Source organism: Nelumbo lutea, chromosome 2 (genome assembly GCF_056320005.1).
Source record: "Nelumbo lutea isolate HS-2025 chromosome 2, American lotus-T2T, whole genome shotgun sequence".
NCBI lineage: Eukaryota > Viridiplantae > Streptophyta > Magnoliopsida > Proteales > Nelumbonaceae > Nelumbo > Nelumbo lutea.
In genome coordinates this window covers 70,659,965-70,686,512 of record NC_142685.1, presented here as the reverse complement: position 1 = coordinate 70,686,512, position 26,548 = coordinate 70,659,965, and the positions used below count along the sequence as shown (strand labels likewise).

Genomic DNA, 26,548 nt, shown 5'->3' with positions numbered 1-26,548 from the left:
TCATGTCTTCTATGTGTTTGTGCTTGTTTGTGTAGGTGCATGTTTCACTTAGGCTATGTTTGGTTTGAAACATAGGGAAATTCATACAAGGTTTGTAAAGGTTTCCCCACCTTTCCCTATCTTTTCCTTCAAACCAAACACAGCCTTAAAGTTGCATACAAGTGTTCATTTTCACTAGTACAAATTGCAAATAATTTGTTGTAAATTCTAGTTTAGTTTTGCTCTTGGGTTTTCTAAGTACTTTGCTTTAGGTCTTACTCAACTTCATCTATCCTGCAAACAAATCTATAGGAGTGCAAATCAATGAAGACTAAAGGATCAGAGTTTACCATCTGCGTTACTTGTTTGAGTTGTTCATCATATGCCTTCTGCATCCTCTCCTGCATCATTAGTATTTCGTTTCCATTTAACCCCTTCGACTTAGCTTCTTCCAGTTGGATAAGTTGCCACTGAATTTCTCTCTGTCAAACAAACATTGTTTGCATTATACAGAGTTGGCTAGACTGTCAAATTGCGCCACATTAGTGTTTTGAGATTAATGCATGGTCAATTTTCTATTCGATTTGAGACTGTTTTGAGTTACCAAACAGGAATATTCAAATTCAAACAGTGGTAGTCTTTGTGTTTCAAGTATATTATTGAAAAACCAATAATATACCAAACACAACCTTAATATAATCCTTACCTGCATTTTCATAAACAGGTCATTTCTATATGGTTGTCCACCATTATCATTAACGACCTTGTCCACAAGGGAGATCAATTTTCTAACTTGCAAATCCCGTTTATTTTGATCCTTAGTCTTGTTATCAAAGAGTACTGCTCGATGCTTACATTGTTTAACAATTTCCTGCATCACAACAACAACAGACAATGAACAATTCTATATATGTTTTAATGTTCTTTTTCACCATTGTCATGGATGACATGTGTAAAAGCATTTCTTTGAAGTTGACGATGAGTGGGAAAGAGATTTTGTACTGTTATAAACCAAATATATCTGCATGAAGACCAGAAAAGAAATGTTGATTCTAGGGGGGCGTTCTTTTTTTTTGGATTTTGAAAGGGGAGAAAGTTGGTTAATGGGATTTTGATTCCTATTAACCAAGAAATCCGTGCGGGGATAAGTGAAAGTTTATTTTTCTTGGGTATCACTTACTTGGGGGGTAAAATTGGGTAAATTAACTTTCCCACCTAGGGAAAAGTTGTCAATACTTAGATGGGACAAAAATGCCCCTTTTAATAATGAAATTTTTAGGTCTAAGATGGTCATTGCCTTATTTACATAAAAAATAAAACATGAGTAAATCCACTTATCTGGATAAGTATTTCCTGTAAAACACATACCCAAGTAAGTGGCTTACCGAAAAACAAACGGGGCATAGATGTCATGTATTACCTGTAAAGGCTTAGGACTTTGAGCCAAATATTTTTGTAATATCATCATTATCACCATCATCATCATCACCCAAAAGATCACCACCAGTAAAAACAATAATCATGTGGTCTGTAATTGTTTGCCCAAAAATTCCTTTTATTACTTGAACTACAGCTTCTTCCTCTTTTGAATAACGAGTGGAAGTAGAATAGACCATAAGCATTGCATGGATCCCATTCTTTGCTAGATCAATACACTTAACAATCTCCTTTTGACGACTACCATGATCAAATGCAAAATCAAATAATCCTGCAACCACTTGTTAGTGTTAGGGTTTGTGTTCAACAGAAGCCTAAATAATTGAAAGAGAGCATAGACCAAGGATATGGAGTAAGTAAATGTATAACAAACCAAACCACTAACTATTACAATCCTATTAGCTAGCAACTAAACCAAAGAAGAAAAGACATCAACCAAAATAGCCCCACCAGGAGTGTCAACTATTATAATTTATGTTTCTAGCCAAGAATCAATTTCTTTTTCAGGCATATATACGATTAACAAGTACCGGGCTCATACATCATTTGTGAAACTAGAATACCGTTGCATCACATCAATGGTACCTTTCAAAATTCAAATATTATAAATTTTTTAAAAACAAGTAAATATTTTAAAGAATAAAATGCACTAATCTATTATTATGTTTAACATTTAATTGGTTATCACCACGCATGGCTTCAAGCACTTTGAAACAATTCGCCCACAAGAAATCCCCAAACTCTAACAGGTCATGCAACCAAATAGTTACACCTCCATCTAAGTTTTGACCAACAAGAAATACAAAATTGACTTAAGATGCAGTTAAACCATAAATAATCTTACAAGTTTAAATTAATCAATAGAAAGCAGTGAAGAATCCTCTTAGCTAGATTGAGTTTAAAAGTTGGCCGGATATTAGATTAAATAACACCAATTTGTTCAGTAAATAATTCTAAAATCAAATACCAAAATCACTCAAATATATTATTTTCAAATTCTTACATCATAATACCAAATGGACCTAAGTTGCAATTTCTGGCCATAATAATAAATTTGGATATAAATACAAAAAGGAGATCTCAAATTAATGCTTAAAACCACCGAAATATGGTTTAAATAAGCATAATCGATTCATAAACAACTCCTCAAATATGCACAAAAAATTTGTCCAAAATGAATCTAAAATAGCCAACATTTGGACTCAAATTTGCTCATTATTGGTGCATAATGATCACAAAAAACAGCTTAGAATAGCATTAAATGTGACACAACATTTTCCCAAAATGGTTCAAAATGACATAAAAATGACCTAAAAAATATCTAAAATTGTACCCAAATTAGATTTTTAACTAGCATGGACCCATGCGATGTACAGGCTTTGTTGAAACAATTTCAGGCAATAGAGCTAGGGGTGCAAGTCGGGTATATTCAATTCAAGCCTGACCCGATTCAATCAAAGCTTTTACACAGGTTGGGTTTTAGTTTTTGAACTTTAAGATAGGTTTGAGCAAATAAAACTTGGGCCTAAACTAAACTCAGATTGGGCTTACATTGAGGCCTTTGGTTCTGGTCTGATGCAATTTAAGTTTGTCCAGCATTGTATGATATATATATATATATATATATATATATATGCCCAAACCCAAGCCTAGCCCAAGCAAGGATGGCAACAAAGTGGATTTGGGGAGGGTTTTGTAAATTCTAGATTCTATCCGCTTAGCGGGTTGGATATCTGACGGATATTGAAAATTAATATCCCAATTCAAATCCGATTAAATATTTGAATATTCTATTCGATTAAATAATTATTTTATATAAGTAATAAATATATAAAATAAATATTTTATTGATATAAAGTATATAAATATATAACTTAATTATTATATATAAATTATATAAAATATTTTATGTATTATATATAAGAATTAAATAATCGGTCAAATTCAGATATTTATTGAATCGAATCAGGTCATATCCGAATTCGATTCGATTATGTCAAATATCAAAATTGAAATCAGATTTTCGAATACCATTTACACCCATACTTCTAAATGTGAAGGGCACCACACTAAAGAGAGTTTTACTTGAAGGTTGCAAATAAACACCCCCTTGATGTAAGACCATGAAGACCTCATCTCCAACATAGATAAATGGTTAGACCAGATCTTAACATAGGTCCAAGATCTAACCAACTTGGTCATGGAACTTTGAGATAGGAGGACTTCTAGAAGTGCTCACCTGTTTCCCCTTTCCTCCCTATCTTACTGACCCTATTGTCGCCATGTGGATGAGTATGACAAAGGCTCAATGTGTCTTCTGCCTAGGAATCACTAGAATGAGAGCATTATCACCCCAAACATCATGTAGAAGTTGAGATAATTCTGCCTCAACACAAGGATGGTGGAATCAAATGCGAGATCACCAAGTTTGCATGCAGGTATAGTCCACTAGGAGGATGTTGTCAACTAGTTAAGCAATGTAGAGAAGTTGTTCAACTACAAGGTTGTTCCAAAAGAAAAGAAAGCTCCCCTTAAGGCCCTTAAGCTATGCGGTCAAGCCCTTGCCTCGTGGGATAATTTGTGCCAAACCTATTGCCAAATAGGTAAGTCCAAGATCTAAACCTAGGAATCCATACAAACTAATATGAAGAGAAAGTTTCTTCCTCCTGACTACCACCAAAGTTTGTTATCTAGTTAGTCTCTATGACAAGGTAACAAGACCTCTTAAGCCCATTATACCTAGAAGTGTAAAGTGGGTCGTGTCGGGCTTGCACGGTCGTGCCAGGCCTGTACGGCATCGCCTGTGCAAAGTGTGGGCCGTGTTGTGCTAGTCCGCGAGCTGTCATGGGCCATGTCGTGCCTCCCCGGTGAAAAATTTGGGGGTCGGCCTGGCATATCCCATGGCTCGAGCCCGGGCTGGCCCGTGGGCCGAGCCTTGGGCCAGGTCAGGCCATGCAACAGGCCAAAGCTACTTAATTAAAAAACAATTGACAAAAAACTTAAAATTTTAATTTTATATGAATTTTGTGTATGAAATTTCTTATATATACAATAATTAAATAAATTAGTGTAATAATATTAAAAAATATTTATTTTATTAATATATTATATACTATGTATTATTATATAATTATAATTTATATAATATTATATAACTATATATAAAAATATATAAAATATATATATGGGCTGGGCTACGGGCTGTGTCGTGTCGTCCCACGGACTGCGGGCGACACAGCCCGCTCGATCATGCCATGTCATGCTGGCCCATGGACCTAAAATCCCAGGCCCAGCACGGCCCACATGGTTGTGCCAGGCCACGGGCAGCACGGCCCAATTAACACCTCTAATTATACCCCTCACCTCACAAAACAACAAACCTACTACCCTGACCCACCAACTCAAGAAGCAACCCCAGACTTGCAAAAGCGTATCTAATTTTTTTAAGTGTAATAAGGTCAGATATAGTGCCAACAATTGTAAGTTGAAACAAGTTATGTACAATGATGTAGAGCCCTAGCAAAAACCATTTAAAGCATAGGAGAATGTTGAGTTCAGATGACAACTTGGAGGGAGAAGCTCTAGTCATTTGTAGGAGTCTGTTGGCACTTGACTTTTAGCTACCAACACACTACAAGAAGAATGACTTTTAGCTACGGATAAAATCATAGTTAAATGTTAGAAAAACCGTAGCTATAGCTATAGCTACAATTTCGCTACGGATAGAAAACCATAGCATATGTTCACTCAACTATAGCCTACAGTTACGGTTAAAATAATCCGTGGTTATAGCACATCTATAGCTACGGTAGTTGTCTGTGGCTATAGGATGGATGCAAATTGTGGTTATAGCACATCTTCAAGTCTACATGCCTCATAGGTGGCAGATTGTGCAGTGTTGTGATCAATGAAGGTAGCTACAAGAATGTTGTTTTGAAGGAAGTAGTTTAGAAGCTTTGAAGGCTTTGTTTGAGAACACTTAAAAAAAGTACTTCTTTTAACAAGTGCTTCTTTTAAGACATGGGACCACATATTAAGTGGTTTTTAAGTATTTATGGGTGTTTGGTAAAAAAGTGGAGAAGTACTTTTTGAAAAAGTGACTTCAAGTTGGCATTTTTTAAGAAATTCTCCAAAAAATAGGACAAACCAGTCCTTGATAACTTTTTATAATGCCTAAAGTACCCCTGCACCCAAAAAGCACTATTCATCATCTTCTTCCTTCCGCCCCTCCCTTCCTTTCTTTGCCCCTTCATCTACCTCACCTCCCTGCTGACCAACTCTACCATTGGAAACCTTTCTTCTTTCTTTTCTTCTAGTCGCCAAATCTTGGCCCTTCTTTGTAAGTTCCTCTCCCGATCTCTCCCCTATTTCTCTCTCTCGCCAAATCAGAATTCTAGCGAACTGTAACTGCTTCCAGCGGCAGTTATTGGAGAAAATGTGCTGGGAAATGGGGTCTCTGTAACTTTGGAGGAGAAGCTCTAAGGCGCATCTGAAAACACTGTCTTTAGAACGTTATTTTCCCCCACTCAGTTTCATTGAGTTTGCTGTTGGGTTACAGGCAAATCTGTTTCCAGGATACAACAGAGCTTTGGTCGAGAATCTGTAACTAGCAAAGTTGAAGAATCTCCGAAAAACCTTCTGTGAGATTGTAGTAGACCGGACTGAGAGAGAGAGAGAGAGAGAGAGAGTGGATTTCGAAAAAAATGTGTTTTTTGAAGTCTTATTCATGCTCCTTAAAAAGTTTATGAAGAGGTATGAAGAAAGGTAGGTGCTGGTTCAGAGAAGGCACATTGAACAATCACAATTTCAAACATTGTGATTGTTTAAAAGGTAGTTAACATTAACTTTGAATTGTGTCTCTTGATCACACCCGATCGAATGGTAACTGTTGATCTCATCAACGATGACCAACGGTCAGCATTGCACCAAAACCAAAGCCGCTCTTCGCAAGTCACACAAAGTGCGAGCAAAGTGCACATCATTGCAGTGCACACACATGTGCACGCGCATTGAGATAGATTCGAAGAGCACTTATCACCAAATTCACATCAGGCCATGCGATGAATGAAAGACAATCATCAAGGCCAAGGAAGGCTTGTACAATGGTTAGTCATGCCATTTGGGTTGTCTAATGCTCCGTCTACTTTTGTGAGGGTGATTACTCAACCTTTACATTTCTTTTTAGATAAATTCATTATTGTGTATTTTTATGGTATTCTTATATGTAATAGAAGTATTGATGAACACACAAAGCATTTGTGTGAAGATTTTGATATTCTAAATAAGAAGAAATTCTTTAAAAATTTGAAGAAATGCTCATTTATGCAACCAAACTTAATCTCCTTCGTTTTTGAGCTCTCCCTTGAGAGAATCAGAGTGGACGAGTCCAAGGTTAAAGTAATCCATGAGTGGCCTACACCGAAAAACCTGCACGAGACCACGAGTTTCCATGGACTTGCTCCTTCTATACACAATTCATCTGAGACTTTGGCACCATCATGACCATATCATAGATTGCATGAAAAGAAAACAAAAGTTTTAATAGATTGAGCTAGGGCAAGCAACATTTTATGAGATCAAAAATAAATTTGCGAGTGCCATTGTCCTTGTACACTTTGACTTTAAAGCGTTTGTGGCTACCCGACCTGAAGAGAGGACGGAATGGAGTATGGAGTTGCCACCTAAATTTATGGAAATGGGAATTTAAGAAAATTCAAGATTTTTCAAGAAAAAACATTTTTATTTATTTTTTTGGTGATTCGATTCCCAATGAAGATGAGATTCTTAGGGTCTAAGGATCAAGGTACGGTGTGGAAGGTATTAAGTACCCCACAGGCACCCGATTAAACCGGCCTCCACTTAACCAATTTTTCAAAGATTATTTAATAATTTTGGGGTTTATAAAACACAAATACATACAAACACACACTATTGAATTAAAATCTAGCAAACAAAGAGGAAGTTGTAAGCATTCGATCAATTAATTAAGAAATGCATTTGAACAAATGGAATGACTAAATGACAAGTATGAAATTGACTATAACATGTAAAGGATGAATTCATAATCACAAGTAGAATGCAGCGATCAAAGAATTTAATAGCCAAAAAAGGATGGAGTTGGTTATAAAATTAATGACCTAATTATTTGCAATACTAGTGAAAAATGTGACTAATGAGTGAGTGATGAATGAAGCTTACTACACATGCCAAAGAGGTATTCAAAGGTTAAATGGAAACCCAATAAGCAAGCAAAATACCATACATGGCTGAGTGCTATGGATAAGGCAGCTATGAACAACTGATATAACTCGAGAGGAAAAAAATAATTGAAAAATGGCCCTATGCAAATCATAAGAGAAATATATGCTGGAAAAGTACTGTAAAATTTTAAGCTAACGCTAAAAAAGACTAACTAAATGGAAGAAAAAACACTTAACGAAAGGAAAATGAGCAAAATCAAAAGTTTCCAAATGACATGCAATTAATTAAACTTAAGATGACCTAAGGCTCAATTTGGAAGGAGTACAAATACAAATATATGTACGGTATAAATACATACAAAATAATAGAAAATACAAGATTTTACACTCTACATAATTACATTTATACTCCATCCAAACTGAACTTAAGTTCTAATTCAATGCAAAGAAATCAAATGAGAGCAAATCATTATATGCAAAACGAAATTGTGCTATGAAAGAGATAGGACTGATTTCACCGGACTGAAAATGAGTAAAAATAAGACCAAGAAAGAAGGAAATGAGAATATTGGTGGGGTCAGCTATTTACTAATGGAGATTGAGATCAATACCAAAAATAAAAGGTAAAAGTTCACAAAAACAACTTGAATAGTTTAAGAGAGAATGACTTCTAACCGAATGCAAAAAAAGCTACATGATTCATGTAATTCTAATGTAATGAATGATTTTTTTTTTTTTTGTTGATTGTAAATACTAATCCACACGTGGTGGGTCACTACAAAATAGATTTTGCAGAAAATAAGAAATAGTCATGCAACTACTATTTGCAAAAAACAGTAGAAGAATTCTATGTATGATTCATCTTCGGACCACCCAAAAAAAAAAATCAATCCTACTCAACTACTTAGAGTGGAATAGCAATTATTAAACACTACATGATTAAATCAAGGTTTAAAGTATCAATATTTATAGGCTCGTATCGGCCAATAGTATCATTCTGTGACCGTTTGGATACGCCCCTACAGTAGAGTATCGGGGGTCTGATCGATTCAGGGGATAGAGGATCTCTAAACCGGTCCCCTTGAACCAGTTGCAAAAAGTATATAAAAAGGTACAAAATTTAGTAACGATTTGTCCGATATGCCCCTACCGGTATATCGAGTATATCGATATTTTTAAACCTTGGACTAAATTACTATCAAGGGACTAGGAATGCAAAAATGAATAAGTAAATAAAAAAGAAGAAGGAAAATGCCATACATTTGAAATTGTTTTCATGAGTGAACGTGACCTTACCCCTTCAATATTAGTTCAGCGTTAAACTTTCCAATGACGTCCTCAGCCTTGGTGCATAACCATTTAGAAAATGCAAAGCCTTTAACCTTCACTCTTGGACATTTTGAAACCGCAAAAGCTTAATTTATGTAGCCCAAGATGTAAGGAATGTTGCTGGATGGTGTATCGCTTTGGTTACACTGTTGTTGCTTCGACAATGCTTCAAAGCTTCTTCTTTGATGTAGGCTCGAGCTAAGGAGTTCTTTAGATGTGATGGAGGTTTCCTCATAAGTTTATACGTGGATTAAGGAAGTTTGGAGTTGGTTGGGACATGAAGGGGGTATTCTTTAGGCTAATGGGATTAGAATTCTCTCTCTAAGCTAAATTGTGTGTTTCTTGTGTGTGAGAAAGGGGGGTATTTATAAATTTTTAAGAAGGAAATGAAGGGCTGAGATAGGAAGCCAAGGGAAATCAAAGGCTAAGGTTTAAAGAGTTTTTTTGGAAGGGAAGGGGCTATCAAGACAGTTTTGTGAGAGATCATCTCAATCAATCAAGGTAATAAGAGGAAAATTTCACCAATTTATCTAGATTGAACATTCCAAGTTTAGGTAATTGCCTTGATTGATCAGAAGCTTATTCGCTAGTTAAATCTTGGATTTTAAGACAGTTCTAGAGTCTGGGAGGATGTTTTGGCTGTGGGATTTCCTAAGTTCGAAGTTGTAGTGAAGAGGACTCCAAACAGAAGGCTTAAAATGAGTCTAAATTTGGGTCTCAAAATGAAGGAATTAACGGTGTCGGAATTGGACAATTTTGGTACCGTTGGACTCGAAATTTTCAGCTCTATCCATCTACAAGGTTTAAGTTCAGATTTTATGTGTCATTGGGTGTAGGATAAAAAATGACATCAATTAAACGATCGAAATCAATTCCAGGTTCAGGTCTTGAGATGAAGGGGTAAACGGTATCAGATTTAGATGATATTGGTGTCATTGGATTTGGATTTTCGTGATCTATGTACCTATAGTTTTGGGTTTTTGATTTGAAAAAATGAGGTTTAAGATCAAAATGACTCCAATTGAATGGTTGAAATCGATTCCGGCTTTAGGTCTTAAGATGAAGGGATAAACGGTTTCGAATTTGAGTGATCTTGGTGTCATTGGATTTGGATTTTTTAGCTCTACGTATCTATGCTTTTGGATTTTTGATTTGACATTAAATGAGATTTGGATCAAAATGACTCCGATCAAACGATTGAATTCGATTTCGGCTTTGGGTCTTAAGATGAAGGGGTAAATTGTGTAGGATTTGGGTGATCTTAGTGTTGTTGGGTTTGGATTTTTTGGGCTCTACGTACCTATGGTCTCAGATCCTTGAACTTCAAACTTTTGTAAAATTCTAAGATTGCCTCAGAATTGGCTAAAGGCTAGCTGAAGTATGCTTGAAGCTTAAAATATTATAGAAAGACTAGAGAGTGCAAAAATGGGGTGTCTATAGTATTGGTATTGGAGTAGTCTTGATGCAACTCAAGCAACCCTTTGCTTATTTCAGTAAAAGGCTTACATGATCATTTCTATAAAGTTTAGCATCTACTCTGACCATGATGCCATCAAGTACCTAAACTCCCAAAGCCACCTCAATGCAAAACATTCTAAGTGGACCAATTACATCCAACAATTCACCCTTTCCCTACAGCATAAGGTCAAAGATACCCCTCATTGCAATGCTATAGATAAAGGTATTTTGTTTTGATTACTTTAGAGGGATGTATGTAAATGACTTTGACTTCTCTTCAATTTTTCAATCTACTTTATTGAGCATTGTAGGATCTATTAGCCTTTACCAACCTCTACCTATAGTCTCTTGCCCTTAGTCTTACATCAATATCGACTTCATCCTCAGTCTACCCAGAACCTCGTACAATGTCAACAACATCTTCGTCATGGTTAACAGGTTCTCCAAACCCTTGCCAAATGGCCATGCAATGATGTGTCTCACATGGCCCAACTTACAATCCGAGAAGTGGTGAGTATACATGGGTCCCCGAATCCATTGTCTTTGATCCAGGCAAAAATTAATTAATTTCATAGGACATTTCTAGCAATACCTTTGGATGAGGTTGAACATAGGCTGAAGTTTAGCAGTCCTACCAAACCAAATTAATGTTAAACTAAGGTAGTCAATAGACAAGTCAAGAAACTCCTATGAGTTGATGTCAAAAAACCTCCCCAATCTTGGGACACTAAAGTACCCCTTGTCGAGCTATACTACAATAAGAGTTCCCACCACAACACACAACTCATCCCTTCCGAATGGGTCCCTTAGAGCTAACTGACCTACTAGTTCTATTGAAGACAGTTGCTAAGGTGGACAATATGCTTGTCCAACACAAGGATATCAACAACAGGGTCAATGCACAACTTGAAGCTTTAAACACCTATTACAAGGAACAAGAAAAACAAGCATACCTAGAAGGTGGTCTTCAATGTAGGTGATTTAGTATGCTCTCCCCTGAATGCTTTCTAATAGACGGTCCAACACCCTTCAAGGTTAATTAAGCTGCCTTCACACTTTAAGGGTCCATTTGGTTCGTAATCAGAATCGGAATCAGAATTGGAATGATCAATTCCTATGGTCTGTTTGGTTCAGACAAGAATGAGAATGGGAATTAAAATCAGCAGGAATGAGATTTCATTCCCAAAAGAGGGGCAGGGAATTGAATGACTATTCCCTTAAATGGAGCCGAGAACGCCATTTCAGCAGGAATGGGAATGGGATTCCGATTCCGCCCAACCAAACAATTAGAATCAGAATAGCCCATTCTGATTCCGATTCCAGATATTCCTGCAAACCAAACGGATCCTAAGAATTTTGACGTATTCAGTGTAAAACATCCGTACGCATACTTTGGTGAAAATAACAATTATAAGTCTCAAGATCAAGGTCAAGCTCTCCTAAACACAGGGAGGATGATGCAGCCCACAAGGTCATAAACTACAAGGTTCAAGATAAGACAAAGACAGGAGTGAGGTCCTAACCCTTGGCTACCATAGAACCAATCCACTAGTGAATAGGTGTTCGATTGTTGTAACCACCCCTTTGTTTGCCTATTTCATTATTTTATTTAGACACCAAATTTGCAATATCTTTTTCTCTCTTGGATAAATATAAGTCAGGCCAAGTTTGTAACACACGATTGATTTTTTAATAGGTCAAATATACTTTTGTTGAAGATTTTTTGTTTCCCCTTCTTTTCCTCTCGTTGGGCTTCTTACAAAGACACAAAGGCCAAATTCCTAGCATTCCCATGTGTGTAGAGACTAAGCTAGGTCACTACCCTCTGCAAGTTGCATTACCAAGAGGATAGTGTTATCCCACTATTCTAGTCCTTTGATTATCGTAGTGTTACATTGTTGTTAGTTGTTCTCTAAGAGACGGATTGCCATTTGCACAACCTGCTTTGGTTGCTTTGAGTTAAATCGGATTGGTCTAGTCAGTATGATCAAATTAGCTTGGGTTGGAAATATAGGTATAATCTTTTGCCATGGTGGTTGACCCAAGAGGAGGAGTGAATAAGATTTGCAGTAAAATCTCTTCTTACACTCCAAATTTCCTTTGTCTTCAATTTTATTATTTCATGGCTATAATCTGACTAAACTAATTCATGTAATCAACCAAAATAGATTATAAGTGAAGAGCACTTGAAACAATAAATGAATGCAATTAGCTTCAATTTAGTAAAGTATAAAGACATAACAAATGTTGAGTTGTAACTATTATGGAAAGAGTTTATTGAAGTTGAAAATTTGTAGTGTGGATTTACTCAAGCCCAATTTCAAATGTTGCTCAAAGAACCAAACCTTATACTAATCATGCATATGCTTTCTTCCTTCAGCTCTTGGTCATAGATAACTTCTTTCTTGGAGGGTTATAAGTTGATCCAAGATGATTAACAGCTGCTCACATCTTTTGCCCATGCTTGTCTCTATAGAAATATGCTAGAAATGTTTTAACTCAATAGATACAACTACATACTTAACCCATTCATTAGTACTCTCAAGGAATTCGTTATAACACATAGGGCCAACACTCTTAACTAGAATTGTTCTAATATTTGGGCTGAATTAGGAAATCAAGTTTACTTTATATCTTTCCAAATTATGTTAAGAAATATTATTGGATTAGGAAAGGGTTCTTGGAATCCCATCCTAAGCAATAAAAGACACTCATCTAGAGGAGATCGAACAAGTTTAGATCACCTCCAACAAGCCGAATTCACCCATCTACTTTGTGAGAGATTCCTAGGGTTTTTCAACCCTATTCATCTAGATCTTGTGAGCATCCATTAGAGGTTATTTTCAAAGCTATTGAGTGACAAACACCACCCAAGTTGTAGTATACCTTGCATCATTACTACTAAAATTCTTTTGCATACATTGGAGGTTGCACCATCTTCAACTTATTGCAACATTCTTGGGAGCACTAAAGCTTGGACATGAGCTACCACTTAGATTTACATGGTTGTGGAATTTGATCTTTCATCATCCAATCACCCAAATGATCCTAGAATTTCAATAAATTCAAATGTTTTGAAATTCATCTCTCTAAATTCTAGAATTTTTGGCACATTACGATCACTTGTTGATCATCTTTCACAACTTTTCCAACATTGGGTATAGACCTTGTACAACTTCAAGTATAGCTGAAGATGACTTAGGAACTAATGAGGAGGAAGCTTTACCAGCTTTCTTTCAACCATCCCTGGCAAGACTAACTTTATCATTCTATGTTGATTTTGGATTAGAAGTCCACTCATCATCCTTCTTCTTGATTTTCATGTTTACTAGTGTTTTGTGACTCAAAATGTTCCCATCCTCGAATGGAACTTTTCTTCTCCATTCAAGTCAAACCCTAAATATTCGAATGCCCTAGTTAGGGCAATTCCAAATGGTAGGGTAAAAAAGTTAGGATGCCCACATGATATGGGAGATTGATTTGGGACCTAGTGATCAAAAAATACAATAGAAGCATCTCCATATTGGAGATATGGTCGACTCTCCTTTTTTTCTGAATAATACCCTTGGCTACTATTTGATGTAGAATTATTACTTTTGATCTATACTTTGGGACATTAACCCTGGGTCTAAAATTTTTACTTAACTCTTTCTGTTCAAATACAACCTTATCCACATCCTTATACATAAGGTCTTCTAGTACTGGTCACCTATTGGACTCATAGATGAATGATCCAATGTTGCTCTGGTTTAGAGTGTTGGAGATGTTAGTAAGTTGAAAGTACCTACTCTAATACAAATTGTTGCCCAGGTGGCTAACCCAAGAGGTGGGTGAATTAGGTTTATGATAAAATTTCTTACACTTCTCATTTCTCTTAACTTCAATTATATTATTTAAAAACTACAATCTCACTCATGGGTTCCATGCCTTACAAGCATACTTTTTTCTTGAGAAAATAGAAGGTTCTTGGACCAGTGCGCTCAACTCTTGGAATAGTTGTAGTATGACAAAAGAGAGTCGGCTTCTTTGACTATCCAAGCATGGCTGAAAAATAGCAATGTTCTGAAAACCGGACCGGACCGGCCAATTGAATCATGACCCGGCCCCTTGGCCGGTCCGGACATACCCTTAAAATCAGTATGTTTAAAAACCCATTTGCCTAGGCAGTTCAACCGGAGAACCAACGAATCAGTCCCGATTTTGCATAGCCGGCCAATTTTTTAACATTCTCATTTTTAGTACAAAAAAGACAAAAAAAAAAACTTAAAATTGGGCCAAACAGCCCCTAAGGTCCAATCAAAAAATCCCAATCCCAGCCAAAAATAAACCCTCTTAAATCGATCTCTGATTCTCCCCCTTCCTCTTCAAACCTAACCAAAGTCCAACGACTCCAGCCACCACCACCAGCGCCTCACCACCGACGCCAGGTAGTCTCTCCCATCCTCTTTCAATCCTCCTCCTCCTCCTTCTTCTTCTTCTCTTTGGCAGTGGCAGTAGTGCTCTATTCACCACCCTCTCCTGGTCTTCTTCCCTCTTTCCTTCTCCTCCTCCTCCTCCTCCCATCGCTTGAATCTGATTTCTTCTTCAGTTCGAATCTGATTTTTGTAACATTTAGTCATTTATTTTTAATATTTATTTTTTTATTCTTGAACTTGAAATTAATTACTGATAGTTTTGTTACAATAAGTTTGATTTTTTCTTCAGGCTTTTAGTCCACCAAATTTGAAATATCTGAAATTGGAACTAAATTTAGAATAGTGATAGTGATAATGTGATACTAAAATAGCTGAAAATTGAAATCAACTTTAGTTTATCACGTATGCATTACAATTTTTTAATCGATATTTCTTGAAATGCCTTTGTGACAATGGTGTTTATAATTAGGATTGAGTCTTGAACTTTATTGGATTGTTGATGTATTTATTTTCATTGTGGGACATATTGTCTTAAACTTTGAAAGTTTGAAGTATTTATTTCTATTTTGGATTAATTGTCATTCATATTCAGTCATTTTTCAATTTTATTATATATATATATATATTATTTATTACATCAGCACGGTTTGACCTCTGATTCGACCCTAGTCAGACCTCTAACCCGTGAACCTCTACCTTTACCAGGTCGATGCTTGGTCCGGTTCTCTGAAAATTGGAAAATAGGAAAGCTCTAACAACTTGTCCATTCCTAATTGGAATATGATCATTTTAGGGTTTTTTTATTAGGATTCTAAAACCTTGTGAAAAACCCTATCAATGAGGGCAGGAGCTCTAATGAGTTCTTTAAAATTCTCCTAAGGCCATTGCTTCTCTTTTTTTCTAGCTAGATAAGATCTAACAACTTTGGGTGGTTTATCTTCGACATGTTAAAACCTGTCTAAGTTCAACCAATGCAACACAATATTGGTCGGTTAGATTCACTGAAAAGAGAGAAATCTGATGCCCAAATTGGTGTTGTTATCAAGAGGTTGAAATTTGAAGAAGTAAGTTCTCGATTGTGCCATGTCCAATCACTTGCAAGTTAGTAATAAACTGTGTGACTTGGCCTGGTGTGAACTATCATAGTAGATCACTACACTTGTGGAGAAATTAAATTGTTTCTCCATGTGAGACATTTCAGGTTTTATGTTTAGGAAATTCGACTAATCAAGGCAATCCCAAATAATTTGGGAGTAATTTTTATATCTTTTTAATCTTTTCAAAATTTCAAATTCCGTAACGTTTCACTAATTAAAGGCCACTTGGCCGCCTAGTCACTTCGGCCACATCGGCACCACCTTTCCAGTTCCGCAGCATACACCGACTTCGTGACCATGACCGTGCTACGCTACCTTCGTAGCCTTCAATTTATCCCCTCGGCAACGTCAATTCCACATCAAGCGGATAAACACGACCAAGAACAGGAGAGGATGGGGACAATTCCGCCGGGGATTAGGACTTATCCTGAAGACCTCGACGGAATACTTCGTCCCGGAAGACTAATCCTGTGAGGACACGAACCTTCAGCTATAAAAGGTATCTCCCACTCAATGTAAGGGATCGAACACTTAACACTCATACTATTACTCTGCTCGGACCAACACTACTCTCTAACTGCTCGGCCCGACCGCCCACTACCTTCTATTGACTTGAGCGTCAGAGTACCTTCCCGAGGATAACTCCTCGGGCCTCTGACTTCTTCTTGTTCGTAGATCTCATAGTGCAGCTTCCACCTTCCCCCTCAGCTCCACCCTGTAGGTGAGGATTATTCGATTGTGACCTCGATTCTTGCATTACCTAGGATCGTTCAACATCAGATTGGCGTCGTCTGTGGGAAACACTCAAAAAGTCTTTCCTAAATCTCTCTTACCGTGCACTCAAAAAAGCGATCAAGATGCCAAAAAACCATTCCGAACGACCAACAGGCCGATCCCCATCTCAGGAATCTTACTGTCACCGCCCCACGTGCCAAGAAATTTAGCAGTCGTCAACCGTAGTCGGCCCTGCATAGTTCTAGGCGATGCAAGAAAAGGTCGACAAGATCTTTGAGATGATGCAGTCACTGGGGTCCGTGGCACCGCCCACTCAGATCGTCCCCCTTGTTGCGCCGCCGCACGTCGGTCAGATAAGAGAGGAGCACGCGGTCCGACCAAGAAAGACAAGACACAGCAAGAAGGTCTGACTCCTCCACTTGCTATCGTAAATCTGACAACCGTAGTAGGACTCATCAGACCACATGGATTCCAACCAAAGAAAGGCTCGGTAAGCAGAAGCCGCCCCAAGTAGTCTCCGTCGCCGAGTCCATTTCGGTAAAAAACCGCCCAGCATGGCCCAAGAAAGAGAAGGCCATGCACGCCACCGTCCCAGAAAATAGGGATGCAGAAATTTGGGAGCTCCGACAATGCTTAACCTAGTTGGAGTGCAGCCAAGCCCAGAAGAGCGTGGCACCACCTGTAGATTAGCCCGTGCAACCAACCATCCAGCCCGTCAAAGAGCCACCATTCGTCCAAGAGATTGTGGACGAGATACCCCCTGCAGGATGGCGGGCACCCAGTTCGATAAGTACGACGGGAAAACCGATCCCGATGACCATATTGATGCACTCAAGGCTCAAATGAGATTGCACGAGTCATCCAAGGGCTTGATGTGCAAAGCTCTCGTAGCCACCCCCTAGGGCCCGGCCTTGACCTGGTACTCTTCCCTTCCCCCACACTCTATATCATTGTGGGACCAATTAGAGAACCAGTTTCTGGCATAGTTTACAACGAATCAGAAACACTAGAAGACTTCGGCCAGCCTCATGCAAGTGCGGCAGAGGAAGAATGAATCTCTCAAAGACTACCTGGTGAGGTTCAACAATGAAGCACTTTAGGTCTGGAACCTGAACCAATTTGTGGTCGTCTTAGCCATTCTACACGGACTCTGCCCCTCACCATTCAACTTCTCCATCTCTAGGAATCCTCCTCAAACCATCACTGCGCTAATGAAGCACGCTTAGAAGTACATCAACGCAAAAGAAGCCCAGGCACAGCTGGGGGATGAGGAAGAGCACCCTGACAGGAAGAGAAGGGATGTTGAAGACCGGAAGACGGAAAAGGATCAAGATAATAAGTGGCAAGACTGCCAACCAAAGAGGAGGTCGTGCAAACTGCCTCCGACCTTTCGGAATTTCAAGCCGCTAATTGCTTTGCGGTCTAAAATTCTGATGCAAATCCGAGACAGCAAGTATCTGGGGTGGCCTTAGAAAATGAAGACATAAGCAAACAAAAGAAGTTGCAACAAGTACTGTGACTTTCATCGGGACCACGGCCATGAGACCGACAACTGCCTCGACCTCAAGCACCACCTCGAAGACCTCATCAAGTGTGGCTACCTAGTGGGGTTCATTGACATAAAAGAAGACAACCCACCTAAGGTAGAACCGCACCCCAGGCGCCCTGGCCAAGCTCCCTAGCCGGAGTCATAGCAGTAATCTTAGGAGGACTAGCTTCTAGGGGAGAAAGCAACTTGGGCAGAAAGAGGTACGCGTGCTTGGTGGAGATAGATGATAGGGAGCAGAAGAAGAAACGTTTACTGAAGATGACCTCAGGGGGGTCCAAACCTCGCATGTTGATGCTCTGGTGATCACAACAGAAATTGTGATTTTTGAAGTTCGACGCATCCTGGTGGACACTGGGAGCTCGGCTGACATCCTGTTCAAAGATGGCTTCGATCAGCTCGGCATCAGTAGAGATCGTCTAATACTGGTCAACATTCCCCTAATGGGCTTCTCCAGCGAGAAACTTATGCCCAAGAGTAGGATCACCTTGCCCCTGCTCATTGGAAATGGCGAGATCACCTCCACGACCATGGTAGACATCACCATTGTCTGTTGCCTCTCCTCTTATAATGCAATCCTCAGTCGTCCGACTCTGAATGCTCTACAAGCCACTGTGTCTACCTTCCTCTTGGCCATGAAATTCCCAACTTCATATGGAGTAGGAGTGGCCCAAGGAGACCAGAGGGCGGCACGGCAATGTTATTTGACATCTTTCCGAGGAAAACAGCCAGCCACAGAGACCCTCACAACTGAAAGCATAGATCTGCGTGACAAGTTAAAGACGTAGCGCGGTTAGCCTATAGAAGACCTCACCCAGGTACTACTCTCCAAGGAAGACCCTGAGAGGACAGTCCAAGTCGGCTCCCTTTTGGACGCCCGCCTGTGCGAGGACCTCATTCAGCTTCTCAGGGAGCACACAGACGTGTTTGCATGATCAATGGTAGATATGCCAGGGATTGACCCTGAGGTCATTACCCACCACCTCAACGCCGACCCACGCTACCGACCAACTAGGCAGAAAAAGAGGAGCTTTGCCACGGAACGGTGGCAAATCATCAATGAGGAAGTCCAGAAGCTGCTTGATGTCGGCTTTATCTGGGAAGTAAAGTACCCAAACTGGTTGGCCAATGTAGTCATGGTAAAGAAAGCGAACGGGAAGTGGAGAATCTACATTGACTTCACGGACCTAAACAAAGCCTGCCCAAAAGACAGCTTTCCCCTGTCGAGGATAGATCAGCTCGTCGATGCAATGGCGAGGCATGAACTCCTGAGCTTTATGGATGCGTTCTCAGGATACAATCAGATCCAAATGCATTCTGACGACCAGGAGAAGATCGCTTTCATCACCAACCACGGTCTTCACTGCTATAAGGCAATGCCTTTTGGCCTCAAGAACGCCAACGCTACTTAACAACGGTTGGTGAATGAGGTGTTCAAGGACCAGCTCGGCCGCAACGTCGAAGTGTATCTTGATGACATGCTCATCAAAAGCAGGAAGGTCGAGCACCACCTAGTCGAGCTCAAGGAAGCCTTTGGCATACTTAGAAAGTATCAAATGAAGCTGAATTCGACCAAGTGCGCTTTCAGGGTTGGTTCCAACAAGTTCCTATGGTTCATGGTCACTCAGCGAGGAGTCGAAACAAATCCAGAGAAAATCCAAGCTATCTTCAACATGCAGTCACCCCGGACTCACAAAGAAGTGTAGCGCCTTAAAGCGCCTTACTGGGCGAGTAGCTGGCCTTAGCAAGTTCATGTCGAAACCCGCAGACCGGTGCCTTCCCTTCTTCAAGGCCTTGAGAAAGGTCAAAATTTTTGAATGAACCAAAGAATGCGAGCAGTCCTTCCAAGAACTAAAGAGGTACCTAAGCTCGCCACCTCTCCTCACCAAACCAGGCCCTGGGGACAAGCTGTTGCTCTATCTCTCGGTCGGTGATGAGGTGGTCAACTCAATACTGGTTAAAGAAGAGGATCAAACATAGAAGCCGATCTACTATACGAGCAAAGTCCACAACAACACGAAAACTCGGTATTTGAACCTAGAGAAAGTAGCCTTGGCCCTAATCACCACGACAAGGAAATTCAGGCCATACTTCCAAACCCACAGCGTCTGTGTGCTCACCGACCAACCCTTCAGACAAGTGTTACGAAGACTGGAAGCATCGGGATGCCTGATCAAGTGGAGTGTGGAGTTGAGTGAATTTGACATAGAGTATACTCCGTGACCTGCTATCAAGGCCCAAGCCCTCGCCGATTTCTTAAAAGAGTGCACATTCACAGTACAAGACCCAGCCCCGACACTGTAGGTATGGACTCTCCATGTGGACGGTTCATCCAATAAGCAAGGCAGTGGAGCCGGCCTCATTCTCTTTGGGCCAGAAAACATGGTGCTCGAGCATGCCTTAATGTTTGAGTTTAAGGCCTCCAATAACGAAGCCATGATTGCTGGACTCCGACTAGCCATAGACCTCGGTGTGCAGCATGTAGAAGCCTTTAGCGATTCCCAGTTGGTGGTCAACCAGTTCCACGACCAGTTCGAGACGCGGACCTTGACAATGGTGAGTTACTTGCAAAAGGTACAGGAGTATGCTAAATGGCTCGATCACTTCACTATCCAGTCGATCCCTCGAGCTGAGAATGTCCGAGCAGATGCACTCTCCAAGCTGGCAAGTTCATTGCTGACCAACCTTGATGTGACAGTCCGGGTTGATGTCCTTACTCAGCCGAGCACCGCTTTGATAGCGCTCCTCGTCCTTCCCGTACAGCAAGGCTCACCATGGATGGACCCCATAGTGCAGTACTTACAGGATGGCAAACTGGCCGAAGACCGTACGAAAGCGAAAAAGCTTGCATACATAGCCGCCCAGTATTGCCTCATCCAGGGAAAACTCTATTGTTGGTTTCACACTCTTCCCTTCCTGAAGTGCCTCTCTCCTTCTAAGGCTAACTATGTTCTTAGGGAAATTCATGAAGGAATCTGTGGAGATCACCCTGGTGCCCGAACCCTGGCTCACAAAGCACTTCGTTAAGGATACTACTAGCCAACCATGAAGCAAGATGCCACCCAGCTTGTTAGGAAATGCGACCGATGTCAAAGGCACTCCAACCTTCATCATCATCCAGCGGTCCCCCTAAAGCCAATTACCAGCCCATGTCCCTTCGCACAATGGGGAATGGATATCCTCGATCCCTTCCCTACCACGATCAGGCAAAAAGGTTTTCTTCTGGTCGTTGTGGACTACTTCACCAAGTGGGTGGAAGCTAGCATGCATCACCGCACACAACGCCCAGAACTTCTTCTAGGAAAGTGTTGTCTGCCGCTCCAGTATTCCACAGGTCCTCATCACTGACAATGGCACACAGTTCACCGATCGGAAGTTCGAAGCACTCTGCACTAACTTGAAGATCAACCACCGCATTACAACCGTCCACCGACCCTAGAGCAATGGGCAGACCAAAGTGACTAACCGAACCCTGCTGCACGGCCTAAAAACTAGGCTTGACCAGGCTAAGGGAAGGTGGGACGAAGAGTTTCCGAGCATCCTCTAGGCGTACAGGACCACACCGTGGACTGCCACCAGGGAAATGCCTTTTAGCCTAACCTTCGGAGCTGAGGCCATGATCCCTGTTGAAATAGGCTCACCAACTCTCCGGGCAAAATTCTATGATGAAGAGCAGAATAACGAAGACCTCCGTGTAGAACTTGACCTAGTAGAAGAAGCACAGGACTGAGCACACCTCAAGATGGTTGCACAGTGGCTGCCCAGTCACCTTGGCCACGTCAGCACTACCCTGCCAGCTCTGCGACATACACCGACTCCACGACCATGACCGTGCTACGCTACCTCCATAACCCCCACCTTATCTCCTCAGCCCCATCAACTCCAACGTCATGCAGATAAGCACGACCAAGAACAGGAGAGGATGGGGACAACTCCTCTAGAGATTAGGACTTATCTTGAAGACCTCGGCGGAATACCTCATCCTGGCAGCCCCGGAAGCCTAATCTGATCAAGACACGAACCTTTGGCTATAAAAGGTATCTCCCGCTCAAGGTAATGGATCGAACTTTTGACTCTCATACCGTTACTCTGCTCGGACCAACACGACTCTCTAACTGCTTGGCCTGACCGCCGACTACCTTCTACTGACTTGAGCATTGGAGTACTTACCCGAGGATGACTCCTTGGGCCTTTGACTTCTTCTTGTTCAGAAATTTAATTCTGTGGCTTCAACCTTCCACCTCAGCTCCGCCCTGTAGGTGAGGATTATCTGACTATGGCCTCGATTCTTGCGTTACCTAGGATCGAGCAGCATCAATATTTATATATATATATATACAATACATTGGCATCTCTTTAAGAAAACTTAAACTGTTAATCTCTAAGCTGGTATCAAAGCATACAATCCACTCATTACTCAAACCCAATCTCCCTCAGTCACCTCTATTAGAAAACCACCACCAATGCTACAAATCCTGCCACCTTCCTCTTTGGAAATTTCTCACACTACTTTCTAGTTAAACTCAACAAGACAAACTATATCCTATGGAGAGCATAGTTCCTATCAGTCTTCATGCCCAAAGTTTGATGGGCTATGTTGATGGAAGCTTGAAAGCCCCAACTAAATTATTCAGATGATCGGCATATGATGGATTGACTGCAGAACTGTAACTGAATCTGTGATGAGCCACATGGATCTTTGGAGTTTGGTCATAAAATTCAATACTAAGTTTTAGTTTCTTAAGTCTAGGGATTTTGTTTGATGAGGGCACTAAAACCTATGTAGTGTTAGATGTTGATATCAATGTTCTCATTAATCAGAGGTTAAGTTTATTGGTATAGTTTAGTCGAATAGTTGACATACAGATCGTACCAAAAAGAGTGATTTTGAGTTTTAACAAGTCTTAGGTTTGACTTGATTATATTTTCATGTTTTTGGTCTTAAAAAGGGTATAAATATGTAGGGTAAGGGAACCAAGTAAAAATTGGATACTAACACTGAAATTTAAGAATATTCTTAAGTGGTAACTAAGGGCATATGAATTAATTTAACATGTATATGAATTAAATATGAGGGCAAATGGATAAAGAGGAAAATATGATAATATACTAGAAAAAGGAGCTCTAAATACTATCAATAGGGCCCATACCCATATGGGTACCCATTAACATCATATTCATTTTAACCCATTATGGAGGAAAGAGGACTCATATTCTCTCTCATCTCTTCCCTCTTCCTCTCTCTTTCATCAACCTCAATACCACCATCTTCCTCTAAATCATTGGAGTCACACCACTATCATTGACAATATCCTAAATTGGAAACTCTAGGGGTGCTCTACCTTGATGGTAATTCCAAAAGAAATTTATAACTTAATGGCCCAACGCTCAATTCCAAACTGGTAACTCCGAGGGGCTTTGACTCAATGGTAGTTCCCAAAGAAATTCACGCCCCAATGGCTTGACAATATCAAAAGAAAGGCTCAATAGGTAAGTTTGGGGGGTTCTAGCTTGATGGTAATTCTATAAAAAATTCACACCTCAGTGGCCCAATAATATCACAAGAAAGTCATAATGCCAAACTAGTAAATTTGGAGGCCTTCAACTCGATGGTAATTGCAAAAGAAATGCAAACTTCAACGGGCCAACAATATAAAAAAAAAAAAAAAAAAAAAACTTAATCCCAAACTAGAAATTGTAGGGGGTTCTGATGTTGCACGATCTGAGCACTCCTAGCTAGCTGTGACCTGGTTTCCGGATGGAACGAACGGCACCTAAGAGGAAGGAGAAAGTGAAGGGTTCCCGGGGAGATATCCCGGTGGGAACACTCCGATGGCTAAGTTAGAACTGGATAAGAATCTCAAAGAGAGAGTAGAGAGTAAGAGTGTTGAAAGTGCTTAAGCTTCAATACCTTTGCTTCGCGAGGGTGGTGGTCCTTTTATACCGGAGGTCGGTCAAATCAGGTGTAACCATCACTGCCCTAGCCGTTACTGCCAGGACTGAGGTGGCAGGTGCAGGCCGCCACGGCGGGCTGCTGTTGCAGGGTACGGACTCGTCAGGCGTGCTATGCTTTTCAGGGACTGCAGACACGACGCCGCCTGGCAAGAGATGTGGGCACTGCCACCAGATCCAGCAGGTATGGATGTCAGGCAGATCTCCCCTACAGGATGTCGAACTACTTTGATCCGGCAGGTACGGATTCTGTGGGTGTGGTCCCGAGGTACTTCTCCCTCGGGACACTTAGCCAAAAAGCCGAGATGCCCCCTCCTCAAGAGAGGAGAGCTCGGGGCTCCCTAGGAGAGGAGAGGTCAGGGCTCAAGGGGAGCTCGGGGCTCCCTAGGAGAGGAGAGCTCGAGGCTCAAGGGGAGCTCGGGTCCCTTGGGGCTACGGGAGCTCAGGGCGCTTAGGCCTTGCGCTTGGGGCAAGCTGAGCCTCGCCTCCTAGCGAGTTGTTACTTCCGTCGAGTCGCTTGGTCGGGCTTCGTCGAGCTTGTTACGTCAGGTTGTGACCAGGCTATCATGTTGAGTTGTTGTTCATGCCAGGTCATGTCCACGTATCCCCATGCTACAAGGTCATGCCAAATCACCCTACATCAATTGCCCCCCACTCCCCGTGCTAGGGGTGCTGACCCAGTGCGGGGAGTCTGAGGTCTGCCCAGTGGATTTGGCTCGAGGTTTAAGCCTTCTTGCCCGCCAGCTCATAGGTTGGACCGGTTCTCTGCTCGGTTTTGCCAGGCGCAACTCGAGTCGCGTACAGTCTACGTGTAGACATCTCGCGATTTATAGACTCCGCGGATGCCAAAAAATGCGCTAAACTGATTTCGTCTCGAAGGTCATGCAGTCGGTTTTCATGAGGGCCGTCAGATTGCTTTGATCTCAACCGTTGATGTCCGCGGATAGTGGCTATAAATAGTAGGGGTCCTGGTCATTTTCCTTTGCCACAAATCTTCAACTGTAGTCTTGAGCTCGCGTCCAAAACCTCCAGCTCGGGCCAGTTCCTTTCCAGTCCGGTCATTTTCCTTAGTTTCAATTATGTCTTCCTTTGATAGCCTTTTGAACGAGCCTAAGGTGGGTACCTCGGCTCAAGGTAATCCTCCCGAGGCACGGGAGGCCTCAGGTCACTAGGCATCCACCTCTCATCGAGTTCGGATGCTAGATAGGTTCGGACCCTCCACCATGACTTTGGAGAGGCTCCACGAGCTCATTCGGCAATATAACTTGCCAAGGGAGTATACCTATAGTTTATCTACGGGGAACTTCCCATGGGAGCATGGCCCTGACGAGGTCGTGATCTTCCGAGAGCAGCTCATAGCTGGGCTGCGTCTTCCCTTCCATCCACTCTTAGTGGAGGTCATGAAACACTTCAATGTTACGATAGACCAGCTTCACTCGAACTCGGTCCGTAACGTGGTCAGGACCATCTCTCTTTGTTATGAGTATGTCATGCCTCTTGACTTGGACATACTCTACTCCATCTTGACCATCAAGAAGAGTGCTTCATGTGTTCTCCCCGAGCACAGGAGGGCTTACTACTTGTCCCCCCGCCCAGGTTTTAAGCTAATGCGCAAGCTTCCTAGCAAGATCCCGGCTTGGAAGCAGGACTACTTCGTAGTCCAGAATCCTGTGGGGTGGCCCTTCCCTACTCACTAGAGGGCCGCTATCCAAGACCCTGGCATCATACTCGACAAGAAGACCAGGGAGGCATTCCAATCGTGGGCTGAGGTCGGCTGTGATTTCAGAGATTATATCAAAGAGGGTATGCTCTTCCAGGCCGGCTTGACCCCTTGTAGGTAGGTAGTACCTTAGTTGTTTGGCCTACTCTTATTTTCCTTCTTTTACCTCATACTAACGCCGAACTCTTTTGCAGGTCCTATGGAGGCAGACAAACTTAAGGGAGACCGGCTCTTTAAGCATATGAAGGGGAGGAAGAAGCGGGTTGCCAAGAGAGCTCGTATCGAGTTGCCGCCTGCCCCCACTCCCGAGCCCCAGCTTCCATAGGCTCCAATCTCTGAGCCCGAGCTCCTTGGGGCACCTCCGATCATCGACTTGGAGGAGTCCCTACCACTTAGCGAGCCTGGGGCTTTGGCTGAGGCCATAGTGAGGTTGGAAGCCAGGCCAAGGTTGCCACCGGGGCTGCTAATGGTGCAGTCGAAGTCTCCGTCGAGCCCATTCACACAGCCGAGACGACTGTCTCCAACTCGGGGAGCCCAAATGGGGGCCAAAGCATCTTGCTCCCCCAATGCGGTCTTTGGAAGAGCATGGGGGCCACTTACTCCGAGGAGATTTCGGTTTGGGCTGACATGCTCAACCCTTCTCAACTCGGAGCCCGGGCTGCCACCCACACTATGGTGGT

The 26,548-nt window shown here is 41.4% G+C and overlaps 2 protein-coding genes across 2 annotated transcripts; one reads left to right on the top strand and one right to left on the bottom strand.

Moving 5' to 3' along the window:
• Positions 1 to 254: 254 nt before the first annotated feature.
• On the bottom strand, positions 255 to 14,966 carry LOC148871443 (immune-associated nucleotide-binding protein 9-like). Its single transcript, XM_088970033.1, has 4 exons — positions 14,774 to 14,966; positions 1,542 to 1,687; positions 686 to 850; positions 255 to 461 (listed from the first exon to the last, which is right to left on the bottom strand). Exons 1-4 carry the CDS (start codon positions 14,964 to 14,966, stop codon positions 255 to 257), a joined length of 711 nt encoding a protein of 236 aa, XP_088826159.1.
• Positions 14,967 to 20,578: 5,612 nt separating this feature from the next.
• On the top strand, positions 20,579 to 21,223 carry LOC148871442 (uncharacterized). Its single transcript, XM_088970032.1, has one exon. It carries the CDS (start codon positions 20,579 to 20,581, stop codon positions 21,221 to 21,223), a length of 645 nt encoding a protein of 214 aa, XP_088826158.1.
• The last annotated feature ends 5,325 nt before the right edge of the window (positions 21,224 to 26,548 follow it).

What these genes read in the sequence shown, in the direction of transcription:
- LOC148871443 (XM_088970033.1), bottom strand. Translation starts at nt 14,966, where the DNA reads ATGGGAGGAGGAGGAGGAGGAGAAGGAAAGAGGGAAGAAGACCAGGAG. An exon ending in AGGAAGAAGCTGTAGTTCAA is followed by an intron (nt 851 to 1,541) that starts GTAATAAAAGGA and finishes GTTGTGATGCAG; the next exon opens with GAAATTGTTAAACAATGTAA. An exon ending in ACCTGTTTATGAAAATGCAG is followed by an intron (nt 462 to 685) that starts GTAAGGATTATA and finishes TTTGTTTGACAG; the next exon opens with AGAGAAATTCAGTGGCAACT.
- LOC148871442 (XM_088970032.1), top strand. Translation starts at nt 20,579, where the DNA reads ATGGTGCTCGAGCATGCCTTAATGTTTGAGTTTAAGGCCTCCAATAAC.